Below are 27,919 nucleotides of genomic sequence, written 5' to 3' on the forward strand. Positions count from 1 at the left end.
GGTAACATCTAAGACACCTACTTACTTCATCTGATCTTATATCCTTACCTGTGCAATAAAGAAAAGGAGGCACTTAACCTCCGAGTGTGTTTTTTGAGAAAATGAGTCAGCCCTCTTGTGTGAATGGAGTGGGTAGTAAACCTAGAGAATCTGCCCTGGAGTAGGTGGGTATGTTTTTATGTGAAGGGGCAGAGTAGGGGTGGGATGATGCCTTTGTGTAGAGAAAGGCTTTTATCTATTATGTCCCTTTAAAGAGAGTAAACCAATTTAAATTCTAAAATCAAACAAGACTTCTTGGTGTGAGCCTGTATACCTTAGTGAGTGCAAAAATGCCCCTTAGTTCTTTTGTTTAGTGCAACTTTCAGGAATATTTTTAGGATTCATTATGTTTAGATTCTTAATAATACGGTCTGAAAACTTTATCTAGTTCTCCAAATGTATAGCCAACCAAAACACATGCAATAGTGTGAAACCTTTGAAATCCCAACAATGAAATGGATGAAAGCTAACACTGTACCAGTACCCTGCCTGTTGATTGACTTGGATTTAATTAAGTTTGAAGATCTCAAAAATCTATCTTGCCTCCCAGAAAGGCTCACCAGTCTTTTCAATGTTTTTTTTTAGCATATAGCATTTCACTTTATGAACTAGATCAATCTGAGAAGCTTCATGGAAACTGAATTTTTATAAATCCAGTCACATTTTTTAAATGTTATAAAAAAAATATGCTTTTCAAAGGGACCCTGCAGTTTATTTTTCTAATGTCATGAACCCCATATATGTCTACACACATACTCATAAACACATGTACATGCACACACACATCTATTTTAGATGGAAGGAGTTGCCAGTGATTTTATGTTTGATGTTCTTAAATAGAATACAGATAGTTGGGCAGAAACATCCAAATGTTTCCAATTCATTATATATTTGATGTATGGCCAGAGATTTTCATCGTGTAACTAACTGAAATGTCAGGATTATTCAGAGCCTGTATCATCTTAGGCCTGAGCTAGCTCAACATACCCAACTGAGTTGTCTCAAATTGGTGTATATGATATATGTGGCTCTATGGAAAAGTAGAAAGACTTCAAGGAGCATGTTCTAAATGCTTACATTTATTTAACCAGAACAACACAAAAACATATACACCTTCAGTAATCTGAGTATATTTTAGTGTAAGCTTAATATGGAAATGGTTCATTCTATTTCATACCTCAAGAAAGAATGCGGCAGAGTTAGAAAAACAAATTTTTTCTGATAATTTTACATAAAATATAAAGAATATGTTAGATTTTATGAATGAAGGGCTTTAAAATTCTTGTTTGAAAACTTTTGTAAGTTTAAATATTTTAATGCAACACAGCATTTTCTTTGTTGTCAGCTTTTTCTTTTGTGAATTAAAAATTTATCCAGCTCTTGCTATTCTGAATTATTTATTTATGAATACTGAACTGCAATAGAAATATTCTTCACTGTGCTTGGGTCTCAGTATTTTTGGGGAGAATACTGTGATAGAAGGGAGGGTTTGGTAGTGGCTGCACAGAAATAAACAGATCCTTTGAGGATTCAAATACCTTTATTTTAGAAATACCTCATTGTAAACCAAAAATCTAACAGGAGTTTTTCCAAAATTTTAAACCATTAATTTATAAAATGAAGACAAGCACTTCTCTGTATGAAACCAATTCCATAATTGCATGTAGACATTTTTCTTTATCTACACAATTAAACTGTTCATTAAAATCACCAATTCCTTTCTTTTATATTTATCCTCTCTTAATGTGAAATCATATACAACCCATGAATATATTCTTTGTAAGTAATAAAATTCACAAATAAGACAAATTCCCTTTGACTCTCCCTCTCCCACTGCCAAGTATATTCCTCTTCTTTCCTCCCCAGAAATTACCGTTATTACCAATTTGATATGAGTCCTTTAAGTCATTTTTTTTTTTTAACCTTTTTTAAAACCAATTCTTGATTAATTTAAAAGTTCACTACAAAGCAAAACATAACGTTTCTTCCACTTTAAAAAAAAAGTTTGGCCAAAGCATCATTATTCAATGTGGTGGGGGAAAGACAATGGTAACACATGTTGTCATTTGCCTAGATGGGTTATTTTGATGAGGGGCTGAAAAGAATCTCACATAGGTGGTGGAGCTGACAAACTTGGTCTTGAAGCCCAGCTCTGCCACTGAGTAAATTAGGTAGACAAGTTTTTGTATTCATTAGATCCAGATCCATTAGATCCACTTAACTGGGCAGATGAGAGGACACAATGAGATTATGTGCAGCCCCCAGCATATGCCTAGAACATACATGGTCTAAGCCAGCACTTTATATGATATGAAATCCTTAAATGGTACTGGATCAAAAAAAGTCTACACTGTGATAAGCTTTTCTGCCTAATGACTTTAGATATCACCTTCTACTATAATACAGAGAAAACAGCTGAAAAAGCATATGAATTTGAAACCATTTATTTTTATGTGAAATGACTGCTAATGAATCTACATAAGGTTAGGATTCCAATTAAAGAAATGTTTTCATCTGACAGCCTTCAGGGCTCAGTTGTATGTCATGTAGCGGGGAGTAGCACTGAATTTGGCATAGGACTTAATGACCTTATTTACAGCTTCCAGGAAATCCTTCTCAGTAGCAATTTTTCGCCGTGCTCTGATCGCAAACATACCAGCTTCTGTGCAGACGCTTCTAATTTCAGCACCTTTCAAACAAAAAGAAAATAAGTAGGATTGATTAAAACAGCCAGGAGAGACAGACCAGCAAGTATAAACAAAACTTGCCACCTACCGGTGCTATTTGGACACAGTCGTGCTAACAATTCAAATCTGATATCTCTTTCAACACTCATTGAACGAGCATGAATCTTGAAGATGTGAGTCCGACCCTAAAAATAGGAGAATCAACAGATATTAAGTGAAAAAAAATCGCAGGAAGAAAAAACTTCAAAAATCCTCTTTCTAAAATGAAATTGTTTTCTTACCTCTAGATCTGGTAAGCTAAATTCAATCTTTCTATCCAACCTCCCTGGTCTCATTAGTGCTGGATCCAAAGTATCAGGTCTGTTAGTGGCCATCAGCACTTTAATATTGCCTCGAGGATCAAAACCATCCAGCTGATTGATCAGTTCCAACATGGTTCTCTGCACTTCATTGTCACCTCCAGCACCGTCATCAAACCGAGCCCCTGAGAACACAAAAGGAAAGATAAGCTCTGCCTGTCCACTTACAGTAGCACCATGCAGAACCTGAAAGTTCTGTAAATCTCAGCTCAAACCATGCCTTCCAGGACAGGTGCACATCACACTGTTAAGCAGATCCTATTTAAGAAAAAGCACGCTTTACAAAAACAAATCAGAAAGTGAATCTTTACTTTCAAAAAGATTCATCACAGATGGATTTAACATAGGCTCCTTTAAATATTTTAAAAATCTACTTTAAGGAATTTTATTTTTCAAATCACTCAAGAACACCTCTTTTATTTAACACAATATAGACACGACACAGCCAACAGGACAACATGCAAACTTTAGCACTCTAATAGTGTTTGTGTGCAGGAAACTATTTTTCTACATAAATATTATTATTCATACTATTCCTAATTTCTTAAAACTGCCCTTTAAAATACAGCTAAATCCAGAATACAGCAGATAGCTTCCTATCACACTGATGTGGACATACTAGAGAACGTCAGGTCTATGTCAGCATCTCTTTCGTGTCAATCAGAACAGCAAAAAAGAAAAAAATTTTAGGAACCTCCAAATAAATATTTTCATTTTTAATTGTATAAATACATACGATCATATTAATATATTATGCAAACTATTTTAAAAATGAAAAATTTTAAAACGAGATTAAAATCAAATACAGAGAGAATTCCAGTATTTTCTTCTTCTACCCTCTTAAGACTGTCTTATACACAATCCATTCTAGAAACCACCACTTCAGAGTATCCTGACATCATAAGGCTTAGCACAACAAAACTATAAAAACTTCAGAGTCACAACACTGAATCATTACACTCTGGTCAAATCATGGCCTTTGAAAACATTAAATAAACAATGTTCAAACCCAACATGGCCTAGCCAACCTAAAAGCAAGATTCTGGGTAACCTAGCCATAGTCCCCAACAGTGTTACAGGGGTCCCCTATATTTTGAAGTCATTTTTGTCAAGTACATTAAGTAACAACTGACTGCCTTGACATGACACTTCTCAATTTACTAAAGATTATTACTCTGGTATAGACTATAACAATACCCAATGACTACAGAACGATTTAGTTTTCAAAGTCTATTGCACTTATTAACTTGAACTTTTCAAAAAATCCATGAAATAAGCAAAGCAGGAATTATCATTCCCTTTTTAAGATGAGCAAACCAAGGCTCTGAGGTTAATTAAAATTAACTTACCTAGGTCATATAGCTAATACTGTGTATCATTACATCTAGAAAGCCAACAATAACATGACTTTATGTACACTAAGAAAACCACCACCTCATTATATAAGACCAAACGGTCAACACTTTAAAACAAAGATGAGAATATAATAGAGCAGGGAAACTAGATTAATGGAAATGGAGCAACCAGAATGGAAACAGAATATTCACACACTCTGAAGAATGTAACACCACTGAACAATGTGTAAAGAAACTGTTGAATGGGAATCTAAACTGCTGTGTAAATCCTCGACCAAAAACACAGTATTACTAAAAAAAAAAAAAAAAAAATACCACCAATTATCCTATTCCCAAGTGCCTATTACATTAATTGAAGATGCATCTCAGTTTAGTTGTTAAAAATGTCTCTTAGGAAAGTTCATTAGGTAAGTACAAAGATAAATTATTTGCCTTTGAGAAACAGCAATGCTGCGTATATATTTCTTTTTCTTTTATGGTTTTGCCCTACTGCTTCTCAGAATCTGTAGCTTCAATGTGCCAGAGCTCATAAGGGTTATAATTAAAATTCTGTGTAAGATTAACATATCAGGAGAACTCTTCACATATCATTTTAGAAGCCTCATGAACCGAATCCCAAAGTAGTTCACGATAGTATTCATACCTCCAATAGCATCAATTTCATCAAAGAATATAAGGCAGGCTTTTTTGGTTCTGGCCATTTCAAAGAGCTCACGAACCATTCGGGCACCCTAATGAGAAAAAGGATTTCTTAGAGTGGGTTTTTAAATCTTTTAAAATACAATAAAAAGTTATGCTTCAAACTTTTCAATATTCCTGATAGTATTCTCAACTACTATAACCTTAAGCTTTTTAAAAAAAATACTGAACTTTGCTGCTCGTTCCATCAGATTAATCTCACGGGCCTCAAAACAGTATTGTTAAGTAGTATTCATGTCCCTCTATCTCCTAAACTGCAAATAACGTTAACATCTGAAGAGGTCAAATTAGCTGTAAAATAAAAGGAACCATTCTTATCAGTAAAACTTGTGGAAATAAAAGCATCTGGTTTACCACTTGGAACTCCTGATCATTAAATGTGATCAGGGATAGAAGTGTTACCAACTCATGTAGTTCCTTTTACAATTCCCGTTCTAAGTATACTAATCATTAACAGGTTTCAGATACAATACATACAAGCCCTAGACTTATTCTCTAACAACAAATACGATATATGTGTAAGTGTGTGTATATACCCACACACAGTTACATATAGACAATCTATGTTGTATCTTTCCTGTCAGAACATAAAACACTACCATGAAGTGAGAGTACACTCTTGAATTTGCTGAACATTTCTGGGTTATTTGTCTTACAAACCAGATCTGTAGAAAATGTTACCCTTTTGAGTAGGGGGCATAATGATTAAAAAAGCTCCTGCCTGCTTCCAAACAACTACAAGGGAAGGCTGGTGGCTTCTGGGCTTCTAAACTACCAACTGCAATTAATTACTGAAGAAATTTCAGGACTCAATCCTTCAATGTGGAATTGCTATTTTAATTTCTTCCATGCTTCACAAATCTTTCCTATAGCTACATATTCTTTGATTATGATAAATTTACTTTACCTCGCCAACGTATTTCTGTACAAGTTCAGAGCCAATAACACGAATGAAGCAAGCATCAGTCCTATTAGCAACTGCCCGAGCACACAGTGTCTTCCCTGTACCTGGTGGACCGAAGAGCAGCACGCCCTTGGGGGGCTCAATGCCAAGGTTAACAAACCTCTCTGGCTGTGATGGAGACACAATTTTTATACTTGTTACTTCTGTGTATAATAAAAACAAGACTATTTCTACATCAAAATACTTAAAATTTTTATATCTACAACCTATACACTTGATCTAAATAAGACATTTTAATTATTCTGAGACGTAAGATCTAAAATAGACTCACATCAATACATAATGCTTTTAAAGGCGTTTCTACTATTCGGTCTTCATTTTTTTTTTTTCCTAATTAAAAAAAAATTACACTGTTTAAAGAGCAAAAATATTCTCTGGTATTTAATATCCTTGTTTTTCATTATCTTCTCAAGTTTAACTTGATTCAATTCAAACCCATTTCCTCTTGATGTCATTAGAACACATGGTTTCATCTAAAATAATCTGTAACATATTTACGATATTGCTAAAAGGTTGCACCTCAACCTCTCTTTTTACTCTAAATAGCAGACCTTTTGTTTAAAAAAAAAAAAAAAACACTTGTACTCTCAATCCTCCCCCCCTTTTTTAAATCTCTTCTGGAACTTATCAGTTCTCTATACTTCCACTACTCTTCCCTCCATCCCCTCAAAAATTTTCATTAAGGAAAATAAAGACTACAACATCTTTATGCAAAGAAATTCAAAATGCAATAGACTAAGCCACTTACATGAAGTAGAGGGGTTTCAACTACTTCTCGAAGTTTTTCAATCTGTTCCTTACAGCCACCAACATCACTGTATGTGACATCAGGTTTTTCCTCCACCTAAGAGGGGAATGAAAACACACAACATATATTCACAGGCTTTTGACTGCTAGTTCATATAACCTCTGCAGTAGAGGAGACCCAATACCTTAAATGTAAAAAAATTAGACTTATAGCAAGTAAGAATTTTAATAAAAATGCAAGAGACTGCCCAATGCCCTAAAAGCATTTGATGAATTATTTCTTACGATACTAATAAGTGAGGGACAAACAAGTAAACTAAAGACTAACAGACTTTTTTTTTTTTATTGTACTTCAGATGAAGGCTTACAGAACAAACTAGATTCTCATCAAACAGTATACACATTGTTCTATGACACTGGTTAGCAACCCCACGACATGTCAGCACTCTCCCTTCTCAACCCTGGGTTTCCTATTACCAGCTTTCCTGTTCCCTCCTGCCTTCCAGTCCCTGCCCCAGCACTGGTCTTGTTTTATTCCATGGGCCTGTTCAATCTTTGGCTGAAGGGTGAACTTCAGGAGTGACTTCAGTACTGAGCTGAAAGGGCATCCAGGGGCCATATTCTCAGGGTTTCTCCAGTCTCTGTCAGGCCAGCAAGTCTGGTCTTTTCAAGTTAGAATTTCTGTTCTGCATTTTTCTCCAGCTCTGTCCAAAACCCTCTATTGTGATCCCTGTCAGAAGAGTTAGTGGTGGTAGCCCGGCACTATATAGTTTTACTGGACTCAGTACTAACAGACTTTCTTAAATGAAAAAAAATATTTTAAAAATTTTCAGAGGGCCAAGAGGACTGACGAGGTAGACACTACCTCGGATCCCTCTTGCAAAAAAGACTCGGAAAAACAAGTGAATTGATCACACACATGACAATCTATGAACCCTGACTATCAAACACAGATCTAAAGAGTCGACCTGAGTGACAGGTGAGCGAAAAGCTGCGCCCTGAACCAGTGACCGCTTCTGGAACCTGCAACCCACTCCACACCCTTGAGCCCTCGCGGTTCCCTGGTGACCAGTGGCGGGGCCGATAACGACTTGCTGAGGTGGGGCAGGCACGGGACACAGCCCTAACTCCTAGCCCCGCGGGGTAGCCTCCATAGAGACTCAGCCAGAGCAAGCAGGCTACACACTGACGCGACTAACGAGAGAACGAACGAGCAGCCACGGAAAAGCAGTGACTGTTTTCGGAGCTGGAGCCAGCGTCCCAGTCAGAAAACCTTAACACCGGGCTTTGGACTGGGCACAGGGAGCTGAGCATGGCATCCTGACATGGCGCAAACATCCGACGCAGCCCTAGCCCCCTGAAGTGACCTCGGGGGAAGCCCAGCCAGTGCACGCAGCCAGCGCAGCGACGCGGCTCACAGAAGTCACCAGGAGGCAGCGACTGGTTTTGGAGCCGGAAGTGCGGCATCCCAGCCGGGGAACCCTGGCGCTGGGCTTTGGACTGGGAGCAGAGGAACTAACCACAGCTTCTGAGACAGTACGTGCACAGGGCTCGGGCCTGACCCTTGGGGGGCAATCTCAACCCAGCCAACCCACACAGGCTACATACCCCTTGGGAATCTCAGATGAAACAGTCATCACCAAGCAACATAAATAACTTTGTCTATATTCCTGGGTGCTACTCTCTCCTATCTATCTGACCCCTCCCTTCCCCTTCCCAGGCGGCTTCATTAACATTGGAATTTCCTGGGCCAGAGAGAGAAGTGCTCTGCAGCTTTGTTGTTTTTTTTGTTTTTGTCTTTTCCTAACCCATTCTCCTGGCCTGAGAGAAGCAGCTACAAAAAACCCAGGGACCAAAAATCCTTCCCTGACTTCTTGAAATTGGGCTGAAAATACAGAACCAGCTCCAGCCAAGCATATGAGATCCACAGTCTTGAGCTTTCGTCCCTACAGGGAACAAGGTGGCTATTATAATGCAAAGGCAATTCTGATAGGGATCTGACCTTAATTGTTTTAGTGGATTACTGGAAAGACAAGTTTCCCAGGTCTGATATCTCTGCATATTAAACAGGGCCCTCACTGACCCACAACAGGAAACTGAGGGCTGAAGCTCCACCCAAACCACCTAACCTCCTGCCTTAGGGGTCTGAAGATGGGGACACCTACCAATCTGTAGAGGTACTTGCATTGGGTGCCTAAGGTACAGCTGCAGAGGCCACCCACCAAAGTGCTTTAGGAAAAGAGACACACCTACCTCACTGGCACTTGGGGGAAGCCTGTCAGCATCCTGTTCCCCTCCCCGGAATATGACCCCCTGCTGCTACTAGAATCCGGTGCACACAACTATCACCACTACTCCTCTAAGCGAATAGGTGACAGTCTACCCTACACACTTGGTGACCCAAAATCAGATTCTACTCAAGAATAGTGAATGGACTCTTAGGCTTACATTTCTGGTAACGGCCCTAACCAGCTGGTAAGAGGACATACGTGATTCAAAGGCTATAACAATCAAGACAGCACAATCTAGCAGCCCATCTATGTACACTAAAAGAAAACAAAAAAAGATAAGACTCAGTGAGCAAATATAAAATAAAAAAAAAAAAAAATCACTACAATATCTTATAGATGGCTCCGAGACAGCAGTCGATATCAAACCACATAAAGAAGCAGACCATGACTGCATCTACAACTCCCCAAATTAATGAATCAAAATTTTCCCAAATGAAGACACAATCCTGGAATTGCCAGATGCAGAATATAAGAAACTAATTTACAGAATGCTTCAAGACAACGGGCATGAGCTCAAAAATGAAATAAGGCAAACTAAAGAAAAAGCCAAGGAAAACACTGATAAAGCAGTTGAAGAAATCAAAAAGATTATTCAAGAACATAGGGGAAAACTTAATAAGCTACAAGAATCCACAGACAGACAGCATTCAGAAATCCAAAAGATTAACAGTAAAATTACAGAATTAGACAACTCAATAGGAAGTCAGAGGAGCAGAATTGAGGAATTGGAATGCAGAGTGGGGGAGATGCAGGATAAGGCAATTGACACCAATATAGCTGAAAAAAAATCAGATAAAAGAATTAAAAAAAAAATGAAGAAACCCTAAGAATCATGTGGAACTCTATCAAGAACAATTTGCGTGTGATTGGAGTTCCAGAACAAAGAGGGATAACAGAAAATACAGAGAGAATAGTTGAAGATCTGTTGGCAGAAAACTTCCCTGACATCATGAAAGACAAAAGGATATCTATCCAAGATGCTCATTGAACCCCATATAAGATTGATCCAAGAAGAAAATCACCAAGACATATTATCATCAAACTTGCCAAAACCAAAGATAAAGAGAAAATTTTAAAAGCAGCCAGGGATAAAAGAAAGGTCTCCTACAAAGGAGAATCTATAAGACTAAGTTCAGACTACTCAGCAGAAACCATGCAGTCAAGAAGGCAATGGGATGACATATATAGAGCACAGAAGGAGAAAAACTGCCAGCCAAGGATCATTTATCCAGCAAAACTCTCCCTCAAATATGAAGGCGAAATTAAAACATTTACAGATAAACACAAGCTTAGAGAATTTGCGAAAACCAAACCAAAGCTACAAGAAATACTAAAGGAAATTGGTTGGAAAATCAATAATATCAGATACCATCACAATACAAGGTCACAGAACAGAACATTCTCATATCAACTCAAATAGGGAAATCACAAAAACAAATTAAGATTAATTTTAAAAAGAAAAAAATGCTCAAAACAGGGAATCATTGAAGTCAATATGTAAAAGATCACAATAATCAAAAAGAGGGACTAAACACAGGAGGCAGAAAACTGCCACATGGAGAGGAAAACAAGGCGATACAGGGTGATACAAGTTAGGTTTTTACTTAGAAAAATAGGGGTAAATATTAAGGTAACCACAAAAGGTCTAACAATTCCATAACTCAAAATAAAAACCAGGAAAAATGTAACAACTCAGCAAACATAAATTCGACTACTACGAAAATGAGGAACACACAATTTACAAAGAAAAATATCTCAGCACAAAAAGTAAGTGGAAAAATGAAACTGTCAACAACACACACAAAAAGGCATCAAAATGACACCACTAAACACATTCTTATCTATAATTACACTGAATGTAAATGGACTAAATGCACCAATAAAGAGACAGTCTCAGACTGGATAAAGAAACACAATCCGTCTATATGCTGCCTACAAGAGACACACCTTAGACTTAGAGACACAAACAAACTAAAACTCAAAGGATGGAAAAAAATATATCAAGCAAACAACAACCAAAAAAGAGCAGGAGTAGCAATATTAATTTCTGACAAAATAGACTTCAAAGTTAAATCCACCACAAAGGATAAAGAAGGACACTACATAATGATTAAAGGGACAATACACCAAGAAGATATAACCATATTAAATATTTATGCACCCAATGACAGGGCTGCAAGATACATAAAACAAACTTTAACAGAACTGAAAAGTGAGATAGACAACTCCACAATTACAGTAGGAGACTTCAACACACCACTTTCAGAGAAGGATAGGACTTCCAGTAAGAAGCTCAACAGAGACATGGAAGACCTAATTGCTACAATCAACCAACTTGACCTCATAGACTTATACAGAACACGCCACCCAACAGCTGCAAAGTATACTTTTTTTCTAGTGCACATGGAACATTCTCTAGAATAGATCACATATTAGGTCATAAAACAAACCTTTGCAGAATCCAAAACATCAAAATATCACAAAGCATCTTCTCAGACCACAAGGCCATAAAAGTGGAAATCAATAACAGAAAAATCTGGGAAAAGAAATCAAATACTTGGAAACTGAATGATACCCTACCGAAAAAAGACTGGGCTACAGAAGACATTAAGGAGGAAATAAAGAAATTCATTGAATGCAACGAGAATGAAAACACTTCCTATCAAAACCTCTGGGACAGAGCAAAAGCGGTGCTCAGAGGTCAAATTATATCCATAAATGCACACATACAAAAAGAAGAAAGAGCCAAAATCAGAGAACTGTCCCTACAACCTGAACAAATAGAAAACGAGCAACAAAAGAATCCATCAGGCACCAGAAGAAAACAAATAAAAATTAGAGCTGAACTAAATGAAATAGAGAACAAGAACAACAAAAACAAAAATTGAAAGAATTAACAAAGCCAAAAGCTGGCTCTTTAAAAAAATTAACAAAATTGATAAACCAATAGCCAGACTGACTAAAGAAATACAAGAAAGGAAACAAATAACCCGAATAAGAGATGAGATGGGCCATATCACAACAGACCCAACTGAAATTAAAAGAATCATATCAGATTATTACGAATAATTGTACTCTAACAAATTTGAAAACCTAGAAGAAATGGATGAATTCCTAGAAAAACACTACCTACCTAAACTAACACAATCAGAAGTAGAACAACTAAGCAGACCCATAACAAGAAAAGAGATTGAAAAGGTTATCAGAAAACTCCCAACAAAAAAATGCCCTGGCCCGGATGGCTTCACTGCAGAATTCTACCAAACTTTCAGAGAAGAGATAACACCACTACTACTAAAGCTATTTCAAAGCATAGAAAACGATTGAATACTACCATATCCCTGATACCAAAACCAGGTAAAGACATTACAAAAAAAGAAAATTACAGACCTATATCCCTCATGAACATAGATGCGAAAATCCTCAACAAAATTCTAGCCAATAGAATTCAACAACATATCGAAAAAGTAATCCACCACGACCAAGTGGGATTTATATCAGGTATGCAAGGCTGGTTTAATATTAGAAAAGCCATTAATGTAACCCACCATATAAATAAAACAAAAGACAAAAACCACATGATCTTATCAATTGATGCAGAAAAGGCATTTGACAAAGTCCAACACCCATTCATGATAAAAACTCTCAGCAAAATAGGAACTGAAGGAAAATTCCTCAACATAATAAATGGCATCTATTATACAAAGCCAACAGCCAATACCACTCTAAATGGAGAGAGCCTGAAAGCATTTCCCTTGAGAACGGGAACCAGACAAGGATGCCCTTTATCACCACTCTTCTTCAACATTGTGCTAGAGGTCCTAGCCAGAGCAATTAGGCTACACAAAGAAATAAAGGGCATCTGGATTGGCAAGGAAGAAGTAAAATTATCTCGATTTGCAGATGACATGATCTTATACACAGAAAACCCTAAGAAATCCTCCAGAAAACTACTGAAACTAATAGAAGAGTTTGGCAGAGTCTCAGGTTATAAGATAAACATACAAAAATCACTGGGATTCCTCTACATCAACAAAAAGAACATCGAAGAGGAAATCACCAAATCAATACCATTCACAGTAGCCCCCAAGAAGATAAAATACTTAGGAATAAATCTTACCAAAGATGTAAAAGACCTATACAAAGAAAACTAGAAGCCACTACTGCAAGAAACTAAAAAGGACCTATATAAGTGGAAAAACATACCGTGCTCATGGATAGGAAGACTTAACATAGTAAAAATGTCTATTCTACCAAAAGCCATCTATATATACAATGCACTTCCGATCCAAATTCCAATGACATTTTTTAATGTGATGGAGAAACAAATCACCAACTTCATATGGAAGGGAAAGAAGCCCTGGAGAAGTAAAGCATTACTGAAAAAGAAGAAGAAAGTGGGAGGCCTCACTCTACCTGATTTTAGAACATATTATACAGCCACAGTACTCAAAACAGCCTGGTATTGGTACAACAACAGGCACATAGACCAATGGAACAGAATTGAGAACCCAGATATAAATCCATCCACATATGAGCAGCTGATATTTGACAAAGGCCCAGTGTCAGTTAATTAGGGAAAAGACAGTCTTTTTAAGAAATGGTGCTGGCATAACTGGATATACATTTGCAGAAAAATGAAACAGGACCCATACCTCACACCATGCACAAAAACTAACTCCAAGTGGACCTAAACATAAAGACTAAAACAATAAAGATCATGGAAGAAAAAATAGCGACAACGTTAGGAGCCCTAATACAAGCCATAAACAGAATACAAAACATTACTAAAAAGGACGAAGAGAAACCAGATAACTGGGAGCTCCTAAAAATCCAAATACCTATGCTCATCTAAAGCCTTCACCAAAAGAGTAAAGAGACCACCTACAGACTGGGGAAGAATTTTCAGCTATGACATCTCCGACCAGCGCCTGATCTCTAAAATCTCCATGATTCTGTTACAACGCAACCACAAAAAGATAAGCAACCCAATCAAGAAGTGGGCAAAGGATATGAACACGCACTTCACTAAAGAAGATATTCAGGCTGCTAACAGATACATGAGAAAATGCTCTCGATCATTAACCATTAGAGAAATGCAAATTAAAACTACAATGAGATTCCATCTCACTCCAACAAGGCTGGCATTAATCCAAAAAACACAAAATAATGAACATTGGAGAGGCTGCGGAGAGATTGGAACTCTTATACACTGCTGGTGGGAATGTAAAATGGTACAACCACTTTGGAAATCTATCTGGCGTTTTCTTAAAAAGTTAGAACTAGAACTACCATACAACCCAGAAATCCCACTCCTCAGAATATACCGTAAAGAAATAAGAGCCTTTACACAAACAGATACATGCACACCCGTGTTTATTGCAGCTCTGTTTACAATAGCAAAAAGCTGGAGGCAACCAAGGCGTCCATCAAGGGATGAATGGTTAAACAAATTATGGTACATTCACACAATGGAATACTATGCATCGATAAAGAACAGTGATATATCTGTGAAACATTTCATAACATGGAGGAACCTGGAAGGCATTATGCTGAGTGAAATTAGTCAGAGGCAAAAGGACAAATATTGTATAACACCACTATTATAAGACCTTGAGAAACAGTATAAACTGAGAAGAACACATACTTTTGTGGTTACGAGGCAGGGAGGGAGGGAGGGTGGGAAAGAGTTATTTACTGATTAGTTAGTAGATAAGAACTACTTTAGGTGAAGGGAAGGACAATATCCAATACAGGGAAGGTCAGCTCATCTGGACTGGACCAAAAGCAAAGAAATTTCTGGGATAAACTGAATGCTTCAAAGGTCACCGGAGCAAGGGTGGGGGTTTGGGGACTAGGGCTTAAGGGGACTTCTAGATCAACTGGCAAAATAATTCTATTATGAAAATATTCTGCATCCCACTTTGAAGTGTGGCGCCTGGGGTCTTAAATGCTAACAAGCGGCCATCTAAGATGCATCAATTGGTCTTAACCCACCTGGATCAAAGAAGAATGCAGAACACCAAAGTCACACGATAACTATGAGCCCAAGAGACAGAAAGGGCCACATGAACCAGAGACTTACATCATCCTGAGACCAGAAGAACTAGATTGTGCCCGGCCACAACCAATGACTGCCCTCACAGGGAGCACAACAGAGAACTCCTGAGGGAGCAGGAGAACAGTGGGATGCAGACCCCAAATTCTCATAAAAAGACCAGACTGAATGGTCTGACTGAGACTAGAAGAATCCCGGCGGTCATGGTCCCCAAACCTTCTGTTGGCCCAGGACAGGAACCATTTCCAAAGACTACGTATCAGACATGGAAGGGACTGGACAATGGTTTGGAGAGAGATGCTGATGAAGAGTGAGCTACTTGTATCAGGTGGACACTTGAGAGTGTGTTGGCATCTCCTGTCTGGAGGGGAGATGGGAGGGTAGAGAGGGTTAAAAACTGGGAAAACGGTCAAGAAAGGAAAGACTGGAGGGAGGGAGCAGACTGACTCATTAGGGGGAAAGTAAATGGGAGTATGGAGTAAGGTGTATATAAGCTTATATGTGACAGACTGACTTGATTAGTAAACTTTCACTTAGAGGACAATAAAAATTATTTAAAAAATAAAAGAAAAAAAATTTTCAGCAACTCTGACATATGTAAATCCACCTATTTACAATTTATTAGTTAAATATTTCGAAACTTCCTGAGTGGCATACAATTACAAAGTCATTCAATTCCTTTTCCCTTCCATAGTTTCTTACCTGCATCATGGTGACTGTTGGGTCAATCTTAGGAGGCAGTGGAATATGAATTTGATACTTATTTCTATCCACGCTAAGGAGGTAAGAAAAGATAATCACTAACACATTCTTTAAGTTTTCAATACACTTTTATATGTTTAGTCTTTAATCCTCAAAATCATACTTTAAACAAGCAAGAGAAAGAGTCTCTAAGGTTATACAAAGAAAAACAAAGCAGCATTAAAACTCAGACACTAAATCACGAGTATGAAGTGAAAAACCACCTACATAGCAGTAAGGAAACCTTGGCTTGAAGGGGGAAGGGGGATTAAAAAAGTTTGCTGAGTAAACTAAATACTCTATTCACATTAACTCATGTAATCCTCATAATCATACTAAGAGGCAGTTACTGGATCCATCTTAAAGATGTGAAAACTCACCCAGACAGATCAAAAAGGTTAAATAACATGCCCAGAGGCAAAGAGAGCTAGTAAGGGACAGAAAGGATTTTAACTCAGCCTGATTCCAAGCAAGTTCTTCTTCCACATACACCATGGACTGTTAACTCTCAAATTCTGCACTGACTTTATGACATGTGAAAAAAAAAAAAAATGAAGCCATCCATAAAAAGCAATAGTTGGGGGAGATGGGCACATGGGAAGTGAGGAAGCAGGTACAGAAGGAAGGATGTTCAGCTGTAGTACATTACTAGATTATCCCTTGTTATTCAGTTCTTTCATTCATTAAAAACAAAGCCAAGGATGTGAAGGTGTTAACAGTATAAGGAAGGAAGAATATTTACTGTAAATAGAAATCTTACCCAACTCTCATTCCTTCTTCAATGTCAGTAGGTGCCACTTGATCACTGAGATCCACCACAAACTTGGCAAACTGCTTCACGTTGATGATGTACTTTGGGTCCTCTGAATCAGCATTGATTATCTTTGTACACCTAACACAGCAAAAGGCTTGATTAGAATAAGGAATGTAAACCACTAATAATGAATTCAAGTAACTGGATTCTCCCTGAGGCCTCCAGAATACTAATTAGCAGGTGTAAACTAGAGCCACAGAAACCAGGCCACTGTTGAAGATCCCTTTCTGTAGAATATGCTCTACCCCTAGGGTTCACTCAACTTTAGCCAAGCTATAAAATTTTCAAAAGACACATTCCCCTGGAAAATTAAACCAAAACATATCATCATTAAGAATTCTCCGGTTTCTTGATTTTCATAATTATATCCCTATATCTTTAATGAGACCCCTCTATATCTTAAGTTGCTCTCCTTTTTATTTTCCCTGTAAGATGACAGTCATCTTGTCTTAACATCGTTAAGAAATAAATGTGTTTTCATTCTTCCCTGACTTTATACCTCAAATCCAATTCTATTGCTGCTGCTATTTTTAATGCAAACGTATTTACTTTTTGTGTGACCTGGTGAAGGTGAATTTGTCATCCCGTGCACATCATAATATAAAATAGTTAACTCCGTTTCCTCTTCTATAGTATGTCTACTAAAGAAAAGCAAAAACAAAAAATTGAACTCATGTTAGAAAGCTGCTACATAAGCTGTAGCAACAAACAGAGAGAAATATAAATAACCTCTAGAATGTGCTTATAGGTAGAGCAGAAATTAGGCCGTAGGGAAGCTTAAGATCAATGTGCCTCGCTATTAAGTCTAGAGCTTTCTATCAGTTTTTGGTCTCCCACTAAACTCCCAAAGATTACCAAACATCTAGCATAAAAAATGGAGACCAAAGAAAGAGACAGAAAAAAAAGCACTTTGGAAGAAAAAGAAACCTTCGGAAGTTATCATTAATTTCCTTAGAAAGATAAGAAGATCTTACAACCATCAAATAAGAACACTACATTAAAAACACACAACAACAATAAACTTACATACATTCATATAAAAAGAGTCCCTGGAAACTAAAAACTTGAAAAGAGAATGGGGAGAAAAAAATCTATAGAAGGATTCCAATATAAAGTTAAGGAAATCTCACAGAAAGTAGAGCAAAAAGACAAACAGGAGAAAAAGACAAGTATATTAGAGGAAGAATACAGAAGGTCCAATATCCAAATAATAGAAATCAGAAAGAGAGAACCAAGAAAACGGAAGGTAAGGAACTATTAATAATTTCAAGGAAATGTGCCAAACTGAAGGACAAGAAAGACAGTGTGCCCAACACAATGGATATAATAGACCAACACTAAGACCAATCATCAAGAAATTTCAGAACAGTGAGAACAAGAGAAAGCCCTACAACTTTAAGAGGGGAAAAAAAAAAAAACAGGTCACATATGCAGTATTGGGAATCAGAATGGCTTCAGATTTACACAGGGAAGTAGAGGACAATGGAATGATGTCTTAAAAATTCTGAAGGAAAAAGAATCTTACACCCAGCCAAGATATTTTCAGACATAGGTGGTCTCAAAACATCACCTCTCAATTCACCCTTTTTAGGAAGTTATCAGGGAATATATTCATTCTAAATGAGAGTGTAAGTAAATCAAGAAAGAGAAAATCATGGTACACAAGCAAGAGGAGAGAGACAAAGGGAATCTCCAGGGTAGGGAAGTCACAAGATGTTTCTTATTCAACAGGCTTACAGGGCAACCACTCCAAATCAAAGCAGGTCTGAAGGTGTTGGCAAAGACTTCCTGAGGAGGATGAAACTGAGGTCTCCCTGAGATATTACCTAATGGATCTGAAGCATCTACAGAGCAGTTTAGGTAATTAGAAAAGATTTGAGGGTCGAGTTAGTAACATACATAGAAAATCCAGTAAATAAGAAAAACAATTATGGCAGGAAAAACAAAAATTAGTACACGAAAGGAAAAGTAATCACAGTTTACTACTTGACTCTTTGTGAGTACGCGTACATAGCCATAATTATGTAAACACTGAATATTGATCTAACCAAAATTATAATATGCACATACTGAGAGGGTGTATCAACAGGAAGGATATGTCTTTGGGGTGAAGGCAGGGGAACAAAAACAAAATCCTCATCTTCCATGGTGAGAGGCCAATGGTTAATATCGAAAATAAAAACTAAACCAGCAGCAATACATAAGACATAGTAATATCCATTAGAAAGATGAAAGTAGATACCAAAATGACCAGTTAAAAAAGGTAAAAATGGGTATCTGCAAGAAAAGGAAATGGGGATGATAGCTGTTGTTATAGAACATTTAACTCTTTAAAACCATGAAAAAACAAATGAACGAATGAAAGAAAAGGAGGGAGGGAGCATTAAAGAAAATAAACCTTTAGCTGTATTAAACAACTAAATATTAAAGCAAAATTAAAAAGATTAGAATAAAACACAAGAAAATATGTTTATAACCTCGAGCTAGGCAACACCTTTCTAAGCAACACTAAAACCAAAAAGTTATAATGGAAAATACTGTTGTATTTTACTCCCTAAAAATGTTAGTACAACAAAAGGTACCACAAAGTTAAAAGTCAGTGACAGACTGGGAGAAAATATTTGTAGCATATTTAAGAAAATATTAATATGCATAGCATATGAAGTGCTCCTAAAAATTACAAGAAACCCAATAGAACAAAATGTCAAAAAAAAAAAAAAAGACAGATGAACAGTTTAAGGAGGAGCCTTGGTTACACAATGGTTAAACACTCACCTGTTAACTTAAAGGTCAGCAGTTCGAACCCACCAGCCACTGTGCGGGATAAAGATGTGGCAGTCTACTTCCTTGAAGATTACAGTCTTAGAAACGCTATGGGGCAGTTCTACTCTGTCACATGGGGTCGCTATGAGTCAGAATTGACTCAACGGCAATGAGTTTGGTTTGGTTTTGGTTTTAATAAGTATGAGGAATAACGACCATGCTAGTATTCAGCACAATGCAAATTAATGAATTTTTGCCCAAATGGGAAATGTTTAAAAATTGATAATCACATACATTACACTGATACTGATGAATGGGCATTTGCCTCTTAGTAAAGAGTATAAGGAGGTCAAATCAGTGTTTTTCATATTTTCAAAATTGTAATCACCTTTGGCCAAATAATTACAGTTCTAGTAAGCTACCCTATTACAAATGAAATACAGAAAGATATTTAGTATGAATTTCAATATAGCACTGTGTTTAACAACAGATATTCCAAACAGCCTAACGTCTATATGCGTACTATGGAATATCACACAGTTGTTAAAAAACAAAAAAGAGGTAAACCTATACAAAAAACTTGGAAATATTTCTAAAACACGCAGTTACGATTAAAAAATAAATTAGGATGTTTCTTTGTAGGCAAGTATGTACATAAAGATACACAGGAGGAGGAGGAGGACCAAACTATTACCACCAGCAGTCATGTCCGAGAAAGAGGTACTGGAAGTGCGAGGATGGGAAGGGAGGCTTTCATGTTTTGCTCTGGATCTTTGTCATTTGAATCTGTCACACAATTGCATTTTCATGTATTTCTTAAGTAATATTTTAAGGAATAAAATTTTAACCCCAGAGACTTTGTAGAAATTAGAGTTTAGAACACAAATTCTTTATGAATTGTTGCATTATCTGAGACACTAAAAAGTGGCTCAAAGTATCGGTCAAAATAAACTTCCCTAGAGCACTGTGCATACCTTGCAACCTGTAAAGGCTGTTCACTCTGGAGTGTTTGCTTATCTGCAGCCAAATCCCAGAGTGCTGGGGGGGCCAGGCCAGTGTCAGACTCTTTAATGCCTACAGAGAGGAAGATTACAAATTCACTGAAATGTCATGCAACAACCTAAGGCAGGGTTTCTCAACCTCAGCACTACTGACATTTTGAACTGAGTAATTCTTTTTTGTGGAGGGCTGTCCTGTACATTGTAGGATGTATAGCAGCATCCCTGGCCTCTAGCCACTAGATGCCAGCAGCATCCTCCCTACCTCTCCCCATTCCTTCATCAAGATCAAGACAATCAAAAATGTCTCCAGACATTGTCTAATGTCCCTTGTGGACAAAATCACCCCTAGTTGAGAACCTAAAGTAATCATCAAGCCAAAATTTAATGCTATACTTGATCTTTTTTATGCAATTCAAATACTGTAAAACTTCACCATTCAAGTCCCCAAGAAGTTTTCAACAAACAGGCAAGAGCCCACTTACATTAAGCAATACTATGTGAGATCGTATTTTTATTCAATAAAAAATTGTAACTTGCTAATTGGAGTTTATTGGTTTTCACTAAGAGAAACATTACTTGCTTAGAGGATAATGTTGTTTTCTAACTACATAAACATTAAACCTGATTGCAAAATGCAGCGAAAGAGATTGTTAATGTGATCACTTCTCTTACCAGGTAGGAAAAATAATACTTTCTTCATTTAAGAGGAAAACTGTATTTAAACTCTTTTGATATAATTAACACATTACATTTAAGGGGAGGATATGAAAATTAAAAAACCACATACCTGTGAGCTCATTAATTTTCTTGAGAAGTTGCTGGATGTCATCTTCAACCTGCTTGATCTGCCTAGAGTAAGTGCTCTGACCCTAGGAGATAAAGATCAGTTTAATAGAACATCAGGATATTGACAATTTACTAAACCACAAACAGAAACTTCCAGTGGTTACAGCCTCCATAGCTATTATTATCCAAAAGCTTGTGAAATGAAAGTAAAGGAACGCATTATTTTCAGAAGCACTCCTAAACCAGTATTTCCCCCCCCAAAACAACCCACCATTATGCAAGACATGAATGAAAATCCTGCTTGAAATTATCCAAAATTACAGGCCCATTTCTGTGTACTAAAGCTTTCCATTTCAGATCTAATTCAGCTGAATAACATTTAAACACACTGAGAATTTGTGTAAATTATTTCAAATATCCTTTTAAGTGTTGCTGCATACCGTCAAGTCGATTCCGACTCATACTGCACTTTAATTACAAATAGTATAAAAATAATGTAACCTTAGGAAGGGTGAATATTTACCCTTTGATTTACTCTAGACAAAAAATTTAAGTAGGTTACCTTTTTCAGTGAAGATTACTATAAACTGCAAAACATTCTCTTCTAACTACTTTGGAGGGACAAGACCACACAGTAGTTTTTACTTCAACATACAACATCTATATTTTGTAGGCAGTGAAAGGACTTACATAAGTTTTCAGCAAGGCAATATCCCCTTCATCCAGTGCTAAAAGAAATGAGACAATACATGAGATTCAAACAAAAGAAACTAGAGCTAATCAACTCTCTGTTCTATTCAATTCAAATTGTATCGAGTGCCAAAACTGAGCAAAGTTGTGATGTACAAATTCAACCATCAAACAGTTCCCGGATTCGAGGAACTTATATCTAATTGGAGGGAGGAGTAAGAAAAGTACTTAGTGAACGTGAGTACATATTTCATATACTTTATAAAGTGCATATATAAAGTATACCCATCAAGGATCTTGTTTAGATAAATTATACTATATTCATGAGATAAATGAAGCTATTAAAAACAACACAGAGCTGTGCTTTTACACATGGGAGAGATTCAAGAAACAATGTTAAGTAAAATCAGTAGATTTTCTTTTTAAAGCACACAGAATGTGCGTTTGTTTTTCCAAAAAAAAAAAAAAAAATATTTAAAACAAATGTCGAGAAAGAGTAGCCTCAGATGGTGTTCATTTAAATGTTAACAGCGATTATCTTTTGGCTGAACGACTTTAAGTGATTCTCACTTTCCTCTCAGTATCCACGTGTGTGTTTCAAGGAAAACCTACTTTTTTTTTTTCAATCTGGAAAGACAAGCTATTTCACAGGGCAGGTGTCATGGACTAAATTATGTCTCCCAAAAAATGTGTGTTATTAACTTGGCTAGGCCATGATTCCCAGTATTCTGTGGTTGTCCTCCGTTTTGTGATTGTAATTTTATATTAAGAGGATTAGGGTGGGATTGTAACATCACCCTTACTCAGGTCCCTAAAGTCATTCACTTATGATATATCTGTTACAGCAGCACAAAACAGCAGGGAAGACTCTTTTTTTTTTTTTTTTTTTAAATAAACACGAGTAGAGGTAGGAGAAGGAAACCCTGGTGGCGCAGTGGTTAAGTGCTACAGCTGCTAACCAAAAGGTCAGCAGTTTGAATCCACCAGGCGCTCTTTGGAAACTCTCTGGGGCAGTTCTACTCTGCCCTATAGGGTCACTATGTGTCGGAATCAACTAGACAGCAACAGATTAGAGGTAGGAGAAGGCATGCTTAGGTAACAGTAGCCAGATCCGTTAAGCTGAAATACAGTATATATGCTAGGGAGTAATAAGAAATGGGGGTCCCTGGGTGGTGAGTGCTCTGGCTGCTAATCAAAAGGTTGGCAGTTTGAATCCACCAGGCGCACCTTGGAAACTCTATGGGGCAGTTCTACTCTGTCCCATAGGGTCACTATAAGTCGGAATCGACTCGATGGCAAAGTGTTTTTTTTTTTGTGGGGGTGGTGACCAGTTAACATGCTCAACTGCTAACCAAAAGGTTGGAGATTCATGTCTACCCAGAAGCACCTCCGGAAAAAGGCCTGGCAATTTACTTAAGAAAAACCAGCTACTGAAAACTTTATGGGGCACAGTTCTACTCTGACACACATGGGGTTGCCATGAGTCGGAAACAACTCTAACAGCAACTGATTTTAATAGGAAATTAGGTAGATGGTAGTATGGGGCCCTAATGAGGTGGACCATCAATACCAGAACGAGGTTAACAGAAACCACTGCAAAATCTTAACATTATAGGACTCTGCCTTAGGAAGAACTAGCTCATTAAGATATTGTAAACAGGGCAGGGCCAAGATGGCTGACTAGGTAGAAGCTACCTCTGATCCCTCTTGCAACAAAGACTCGGAAAAACAAGTGAATCGATGATATACATGACGATCTACGAACCCTGACCATCAAACAAAGATCTAAAGAGTTGACCTGAGCGACACAGACTGAGAACGAGCAACCACAGGGAGCCAGCGTCCCAGTCAGAAAACCTTGGCGACAGGCTTTGGACTGGGTGCAGGGGAGCTGAGCACGGCATCCTGAGACGGCGCAAACACCGAACACAGCCCTAGCCCCCAGAAGTGACGTCAGGGGAAGCCCAGCCAGTGCACGCAGGCAGCGTAGAGATGCAGCTGACAGGAAGAGAAGTCACCGGGAGGCAGCCACTAGTTTCGGAGCCTGGAGTGTGGCGTCTTAGCCGGGGAACATTGGCGCTGGGCTTTGGAGTGGCAGACAGCACAGCGGGCCTGACCCTAGGGGCAATCTCTACCCAGCCAACACACACAGGCTACACACCCCTTGGGAATCTCAGATAAAACAGTCATCACCAAGCAAGATAAATAACTTTGTCTATATTCCTGGGTGCTACTCTCTCCTGTCTGATCCCTCCTCTCCCCTTTCCAGGCGGCTTCATTAACATTGGAATTTCCTGAGCCAGAGAGTCAAGTGCTCTGCAGTTTTTTTTTTTGGTCTTTTTGTTACCCATTCTCCTGGCCTGAGAGAAGCAGCTACAAAAAACCCAGGGACCAAAAATCCTTCCCTGACTTCCTGAAATTGGACTAAAAATACAGAACCAGCTCCAGCCAAGCATACGAGATCCACAGTCTTGGGCTTTCATCCCTACAGGGAACAAGGTGGCTATTATAATGCAAATGCAATTCTGATAGGAATCTGACCTTAATTGTTTTAGCGGATTACTGGAAAGACAAGTTTCCCAGGTCTGATATTTCTGTGTATTAAACAGAGCCCTCACTGACCCACAATGGGGAACTGAGGGCTGAAGCTCCCCCCAGACCACCTAGCCTCCTGCCTTAGGGGTCTGAAGATGGTGACACCTACCCATCTGTAGAGGTACTTGCATTGGATGCCTAAGGTACAGCTGCAGAGCGCACCCACCAAAGTGCTTTAGGAATAGAGACACACCTACCTCACTGGCACTTGGGGAAGCCTGTCAGCATCCTGCCCCCCACCCCCGGAATGTGACCCCCTGCTGCTACTAGAATCCGATGCACACAACTATCACCACTACTCCTCTAGGTGGACAGGTGACAGTCTGCACCACACACTTGGTAACCCAAAATCGGATTCTACTCAAGAACAGTGAATAGACTCTTAGGCTTATATTTCTGGTAACAGCCCTAACCAGCTGGTAAGAGGACATAAGTGATTCAAAGGCTACAACAGTCAAGACAGCGCAATCTAGTAGCCCATCTACGTACATTGAAAGAAAACAAGACAAGACTCAGTGAGCAAATATAAATCACTACAATATCTTATAGATGGCTCCGAGACAGCAGTCGATATCAAACCACATAAAGAAGCAGACCATGATTGCATCTACAACTCCCCAAATTAATTAATCAAAACCTCTCCCAAATGAAGATACAATCCTGGAATTGCCAGATGGAAAATATAAAAAACTAATTTACAGAATGCTTCAAGACATCAGGGATGACCTCAAAAATGATATAAAGCAATCTACAGAAAAAACAAGGAACACACTGATAAAGCAGTTGAAGAAATCAAAAAAAATTATTCAACAACATAGTGGAAAAATTAATAAGCTGAAAGAATCCATAGACAGACAGCATTCAGAAGGCCAAAAGATTAACAGTAAAATTACAGAATTAGACAACTCAATAGGAAGTCAGAGGAGCAGAATTGAGGAATTGGAATGCAGAGTGGGAGACCTGGAGGATAAGGGAATTGACACCAATATAGCTGAAAAAAAATCAGATAAAAGAATTAAAAAAAAAATGAAGAAACCCTAAGAATCATGTGGAACTCTATCAAGAACAATTTGCGTGTGATTGGAGTTCCAGAACAAAGAGGGATAACAGAAAATACAGAGAGAATAGTTGAAGATCTGTTGGCAGAAAACTTCCCTGACATCATGAAAGACAAAAGGATATCTATCCAAGATGCTCATCGAACCCCATATAAGATTGATCCAAGAAGAAAATCACCAAGACATATTATCATCAAACTTGCCAAAACCAAAGATAAAGAGAAAATTTTAAAAGCAGCCAGGGATAAAAGAAAGGTCTCCTACAAAGGAGAATCAATAAGACTAAGTTCAGACTACTCAGCAGAAACCATGCAGTCAAGAAGGCAATGGGATGACATATATAGAGCACAGAAGGAGAAAAACTGCAAGCGAAGGATCATATATCCAGCAGAACTCTCTCTCAAATATGAAGGTGAAATTAAAACATTCACGGATAAACACAAGCTTAGAGAACTTGCAAAAACCAAACGAAAGCTACAAGAAATACTAAAGGAAATTGTTAGATCAGAAATTCAATAATATCAGATACCAGCACAATACAAGGTCACAGAACAGAACATTCTGATATCAATTCAAATAAGGAAATCACAAAAACAAATTAAGATTAATTTTAAGAAGAAAAAAATGCTAAAAACAGGGAATCATTGAAGTCATTATGTACAAGATCACAACAATCAAAAAGAGGGACTAAATACAGGAGGCATAGAACTACCATATGGAGAGGGAAACAAGGCGATATAGGACAATACAAGTTAGGTTTTTAGGTTTTTACTTAGAAAAATAGGCGTAAATATTAAGGTAACCACAAAGAGGTATAACAACTCCATAACTCAAAATAAAAACCAAGAAAAACATAAATTCGACTAATGAAAATGAGGAACACACAATTTACAAAGAAAAATATCTCAGCACAAAAAAGTAAGTGGAAAAATGAAACTGTCAACAACACACACAAAAAGGCATCAAAATGACACCACTAAACACATACTTATCTATAATTACGCTGAATGTAAATGGACTAAATGCACCAATAAAGAGACAGAGAATCTCACACTGGATAAAGAAACACGATCCGTCTATATGCTGCCTACAAGAAACACACCTTAGATTTTGAGACACAAGCAAACTAAAACTCAAAGGATGGAAAAAAATATATCAAGCAATCAACAATCAAAAAAGAGCAGGAGTAGCAATATTAATTTCTGACAAAATAGACTTCAAAGTTAAATCCACCACAAAGGATAAAGAAGGACACTACACAATGATTAAAGAGACAATTGATCAGGAAGATATAACCATATTAAATATTTATGCACCCAATGACAGGGCTGCGAGATACATAAAACAAACTTTAACAGAACTGAAAAGTGAGATAGACAGCTCCACAATTATAGTAGAAGACTTCAACACACCACTTTCAGAGAAGGATAGGACTTCCAGTAAGAAGCTCAACAGAGACATGGAAGACCTAATTGCTACAATCAACCAACTTGACCTCATAGACTTATACAGAACTCTCCACTCAACAGCTGCAAAGTATACTTTTTTTTCTAGTGCACTTGGAACATTCTGTAGAATAGATCACATATTAGGTCATAAAACAAACCTTTGCAGAATCCAAAACATCGAAATATCACAAAGCATCTTCTCAGACCACAAGGCCATAAAAGTGGAAATCAATAACAGAAAAATCAGGGAAAAGAAATCAAATACTTGGAAACTGAACAATACCCTGCTGAAAAAAGACTGGGTTATAGAAGACATTAAGGAGGGAATAAAGAAATTCATAGAATGCAATGAGAATGAAAGCACTTCCTATCAAAACCTCTGGGACACAGCAAAAGTGGTGCTCAGAGGTCAATTTATATCGATAAATGCACACATACAAAAAGAAGAAACAGCCAAAATCAGAGAACTGTCCCTACAACCTGAACAAATAGAAAGCGAGCAACAAAAGAATCCATCAGGCACCAGAAGAAAACAAATAATAAAAATTAGAGCTGAACTAAATGAATTACAGAACAGAAAAACAATTGAAAGAATTAACAAAGCCAAAACTTGGTTCTTTGAAAAAATTAACAAAATTGATAAACCACTGGCCAGAGTGACTGAAGGAATACAGGAAAGGAAACAAATAACCCGAATAAGAGATGAGATGGGCCATATCAAAACAGACCCAACTGAAATTAAAAGAATCATATCAGATTATTACAAAAAATTGTACTCTTAACAAATTTGAAAACCTAGAAGAAATAGATGAATTCCTAGAAAA

The 27,919-nt window shown here is 37.6% G+C and overlaps 1 protein-coding gene across 1 annotated transcript in view; it reads right to left on the minus strand.

The window, feature by feature from the left end:
• Positions 1 to 2,467: 2,467 nt before the first annotated feature.
• PSMC2 (proteasome 26S subunit, ATPase 2) overlaps positions 2,468 to 27,919 on the minus strand; it is a 32,453-nt gene continuing 7,001 nt past the window's right edge. The window contains exons 2-12 of the mRNA XM_049893106.1: positions 21,995 to 22,032; positions 21,306 to 21,387; positions 20,492 to 20,591; positions 16,701 to 16,832; positions 15,902 to 15,974; positions 6,852 to 6,947; positions 6,047 to 6,211; positions 5,084 to 5,171; positions 3,008 to 3,210; positions 2,815 to 2,911; positions 2,468 to 2,728 (exon numbers count right to left, since the gene is read on the minus strand). Of these exons, the coding sequence (XP_049749063.1) occupies positions 2,571 to 2,728; positions 2,815 to 2,911; positions 3,008 to 3,210; positions 5,084 to 5,171; positions 6,047 to 6,211; positions 6,852 to 6,947; positions 15,902 to 15,974; positions 16,701 to 16,832; positions 20,492 to 20,591; positions 21,306 to 21,387; positions 21,995 to 22,032 (1,232 nt within the window). The 3' untranslated portion in view covers positions 2,468 to 2,570. The remainder of the gene's footprint in view (positions 2,729 to 2,814; positions 2,912 to 3,007; positions 3,211 to 5,083; positions 5,172 to 6,046; positions 6,212 to 6,851; positions 6,948 to 15,901; positions 15,975 to 16,700; positions 16,833 to 20,491; positions 20,592 to 21,305; positions 21,388 to 21,994; positions 22,033 to 27,919) is intronic.

Source organism: Elephas maximus, chromosome 8 (genome assembly GCF_024166365.1).
Source record: "Elephas maximus indicus isolate mEleMax1 chromosome 8, mEleMax1 primary haplotype, whole genome shotgun sequence".
NCBI lineage: Eukaryota > Metazoa > Chordata > Mammalia > Proboscidea > Elephantidae > Elephas > Elephas maximus.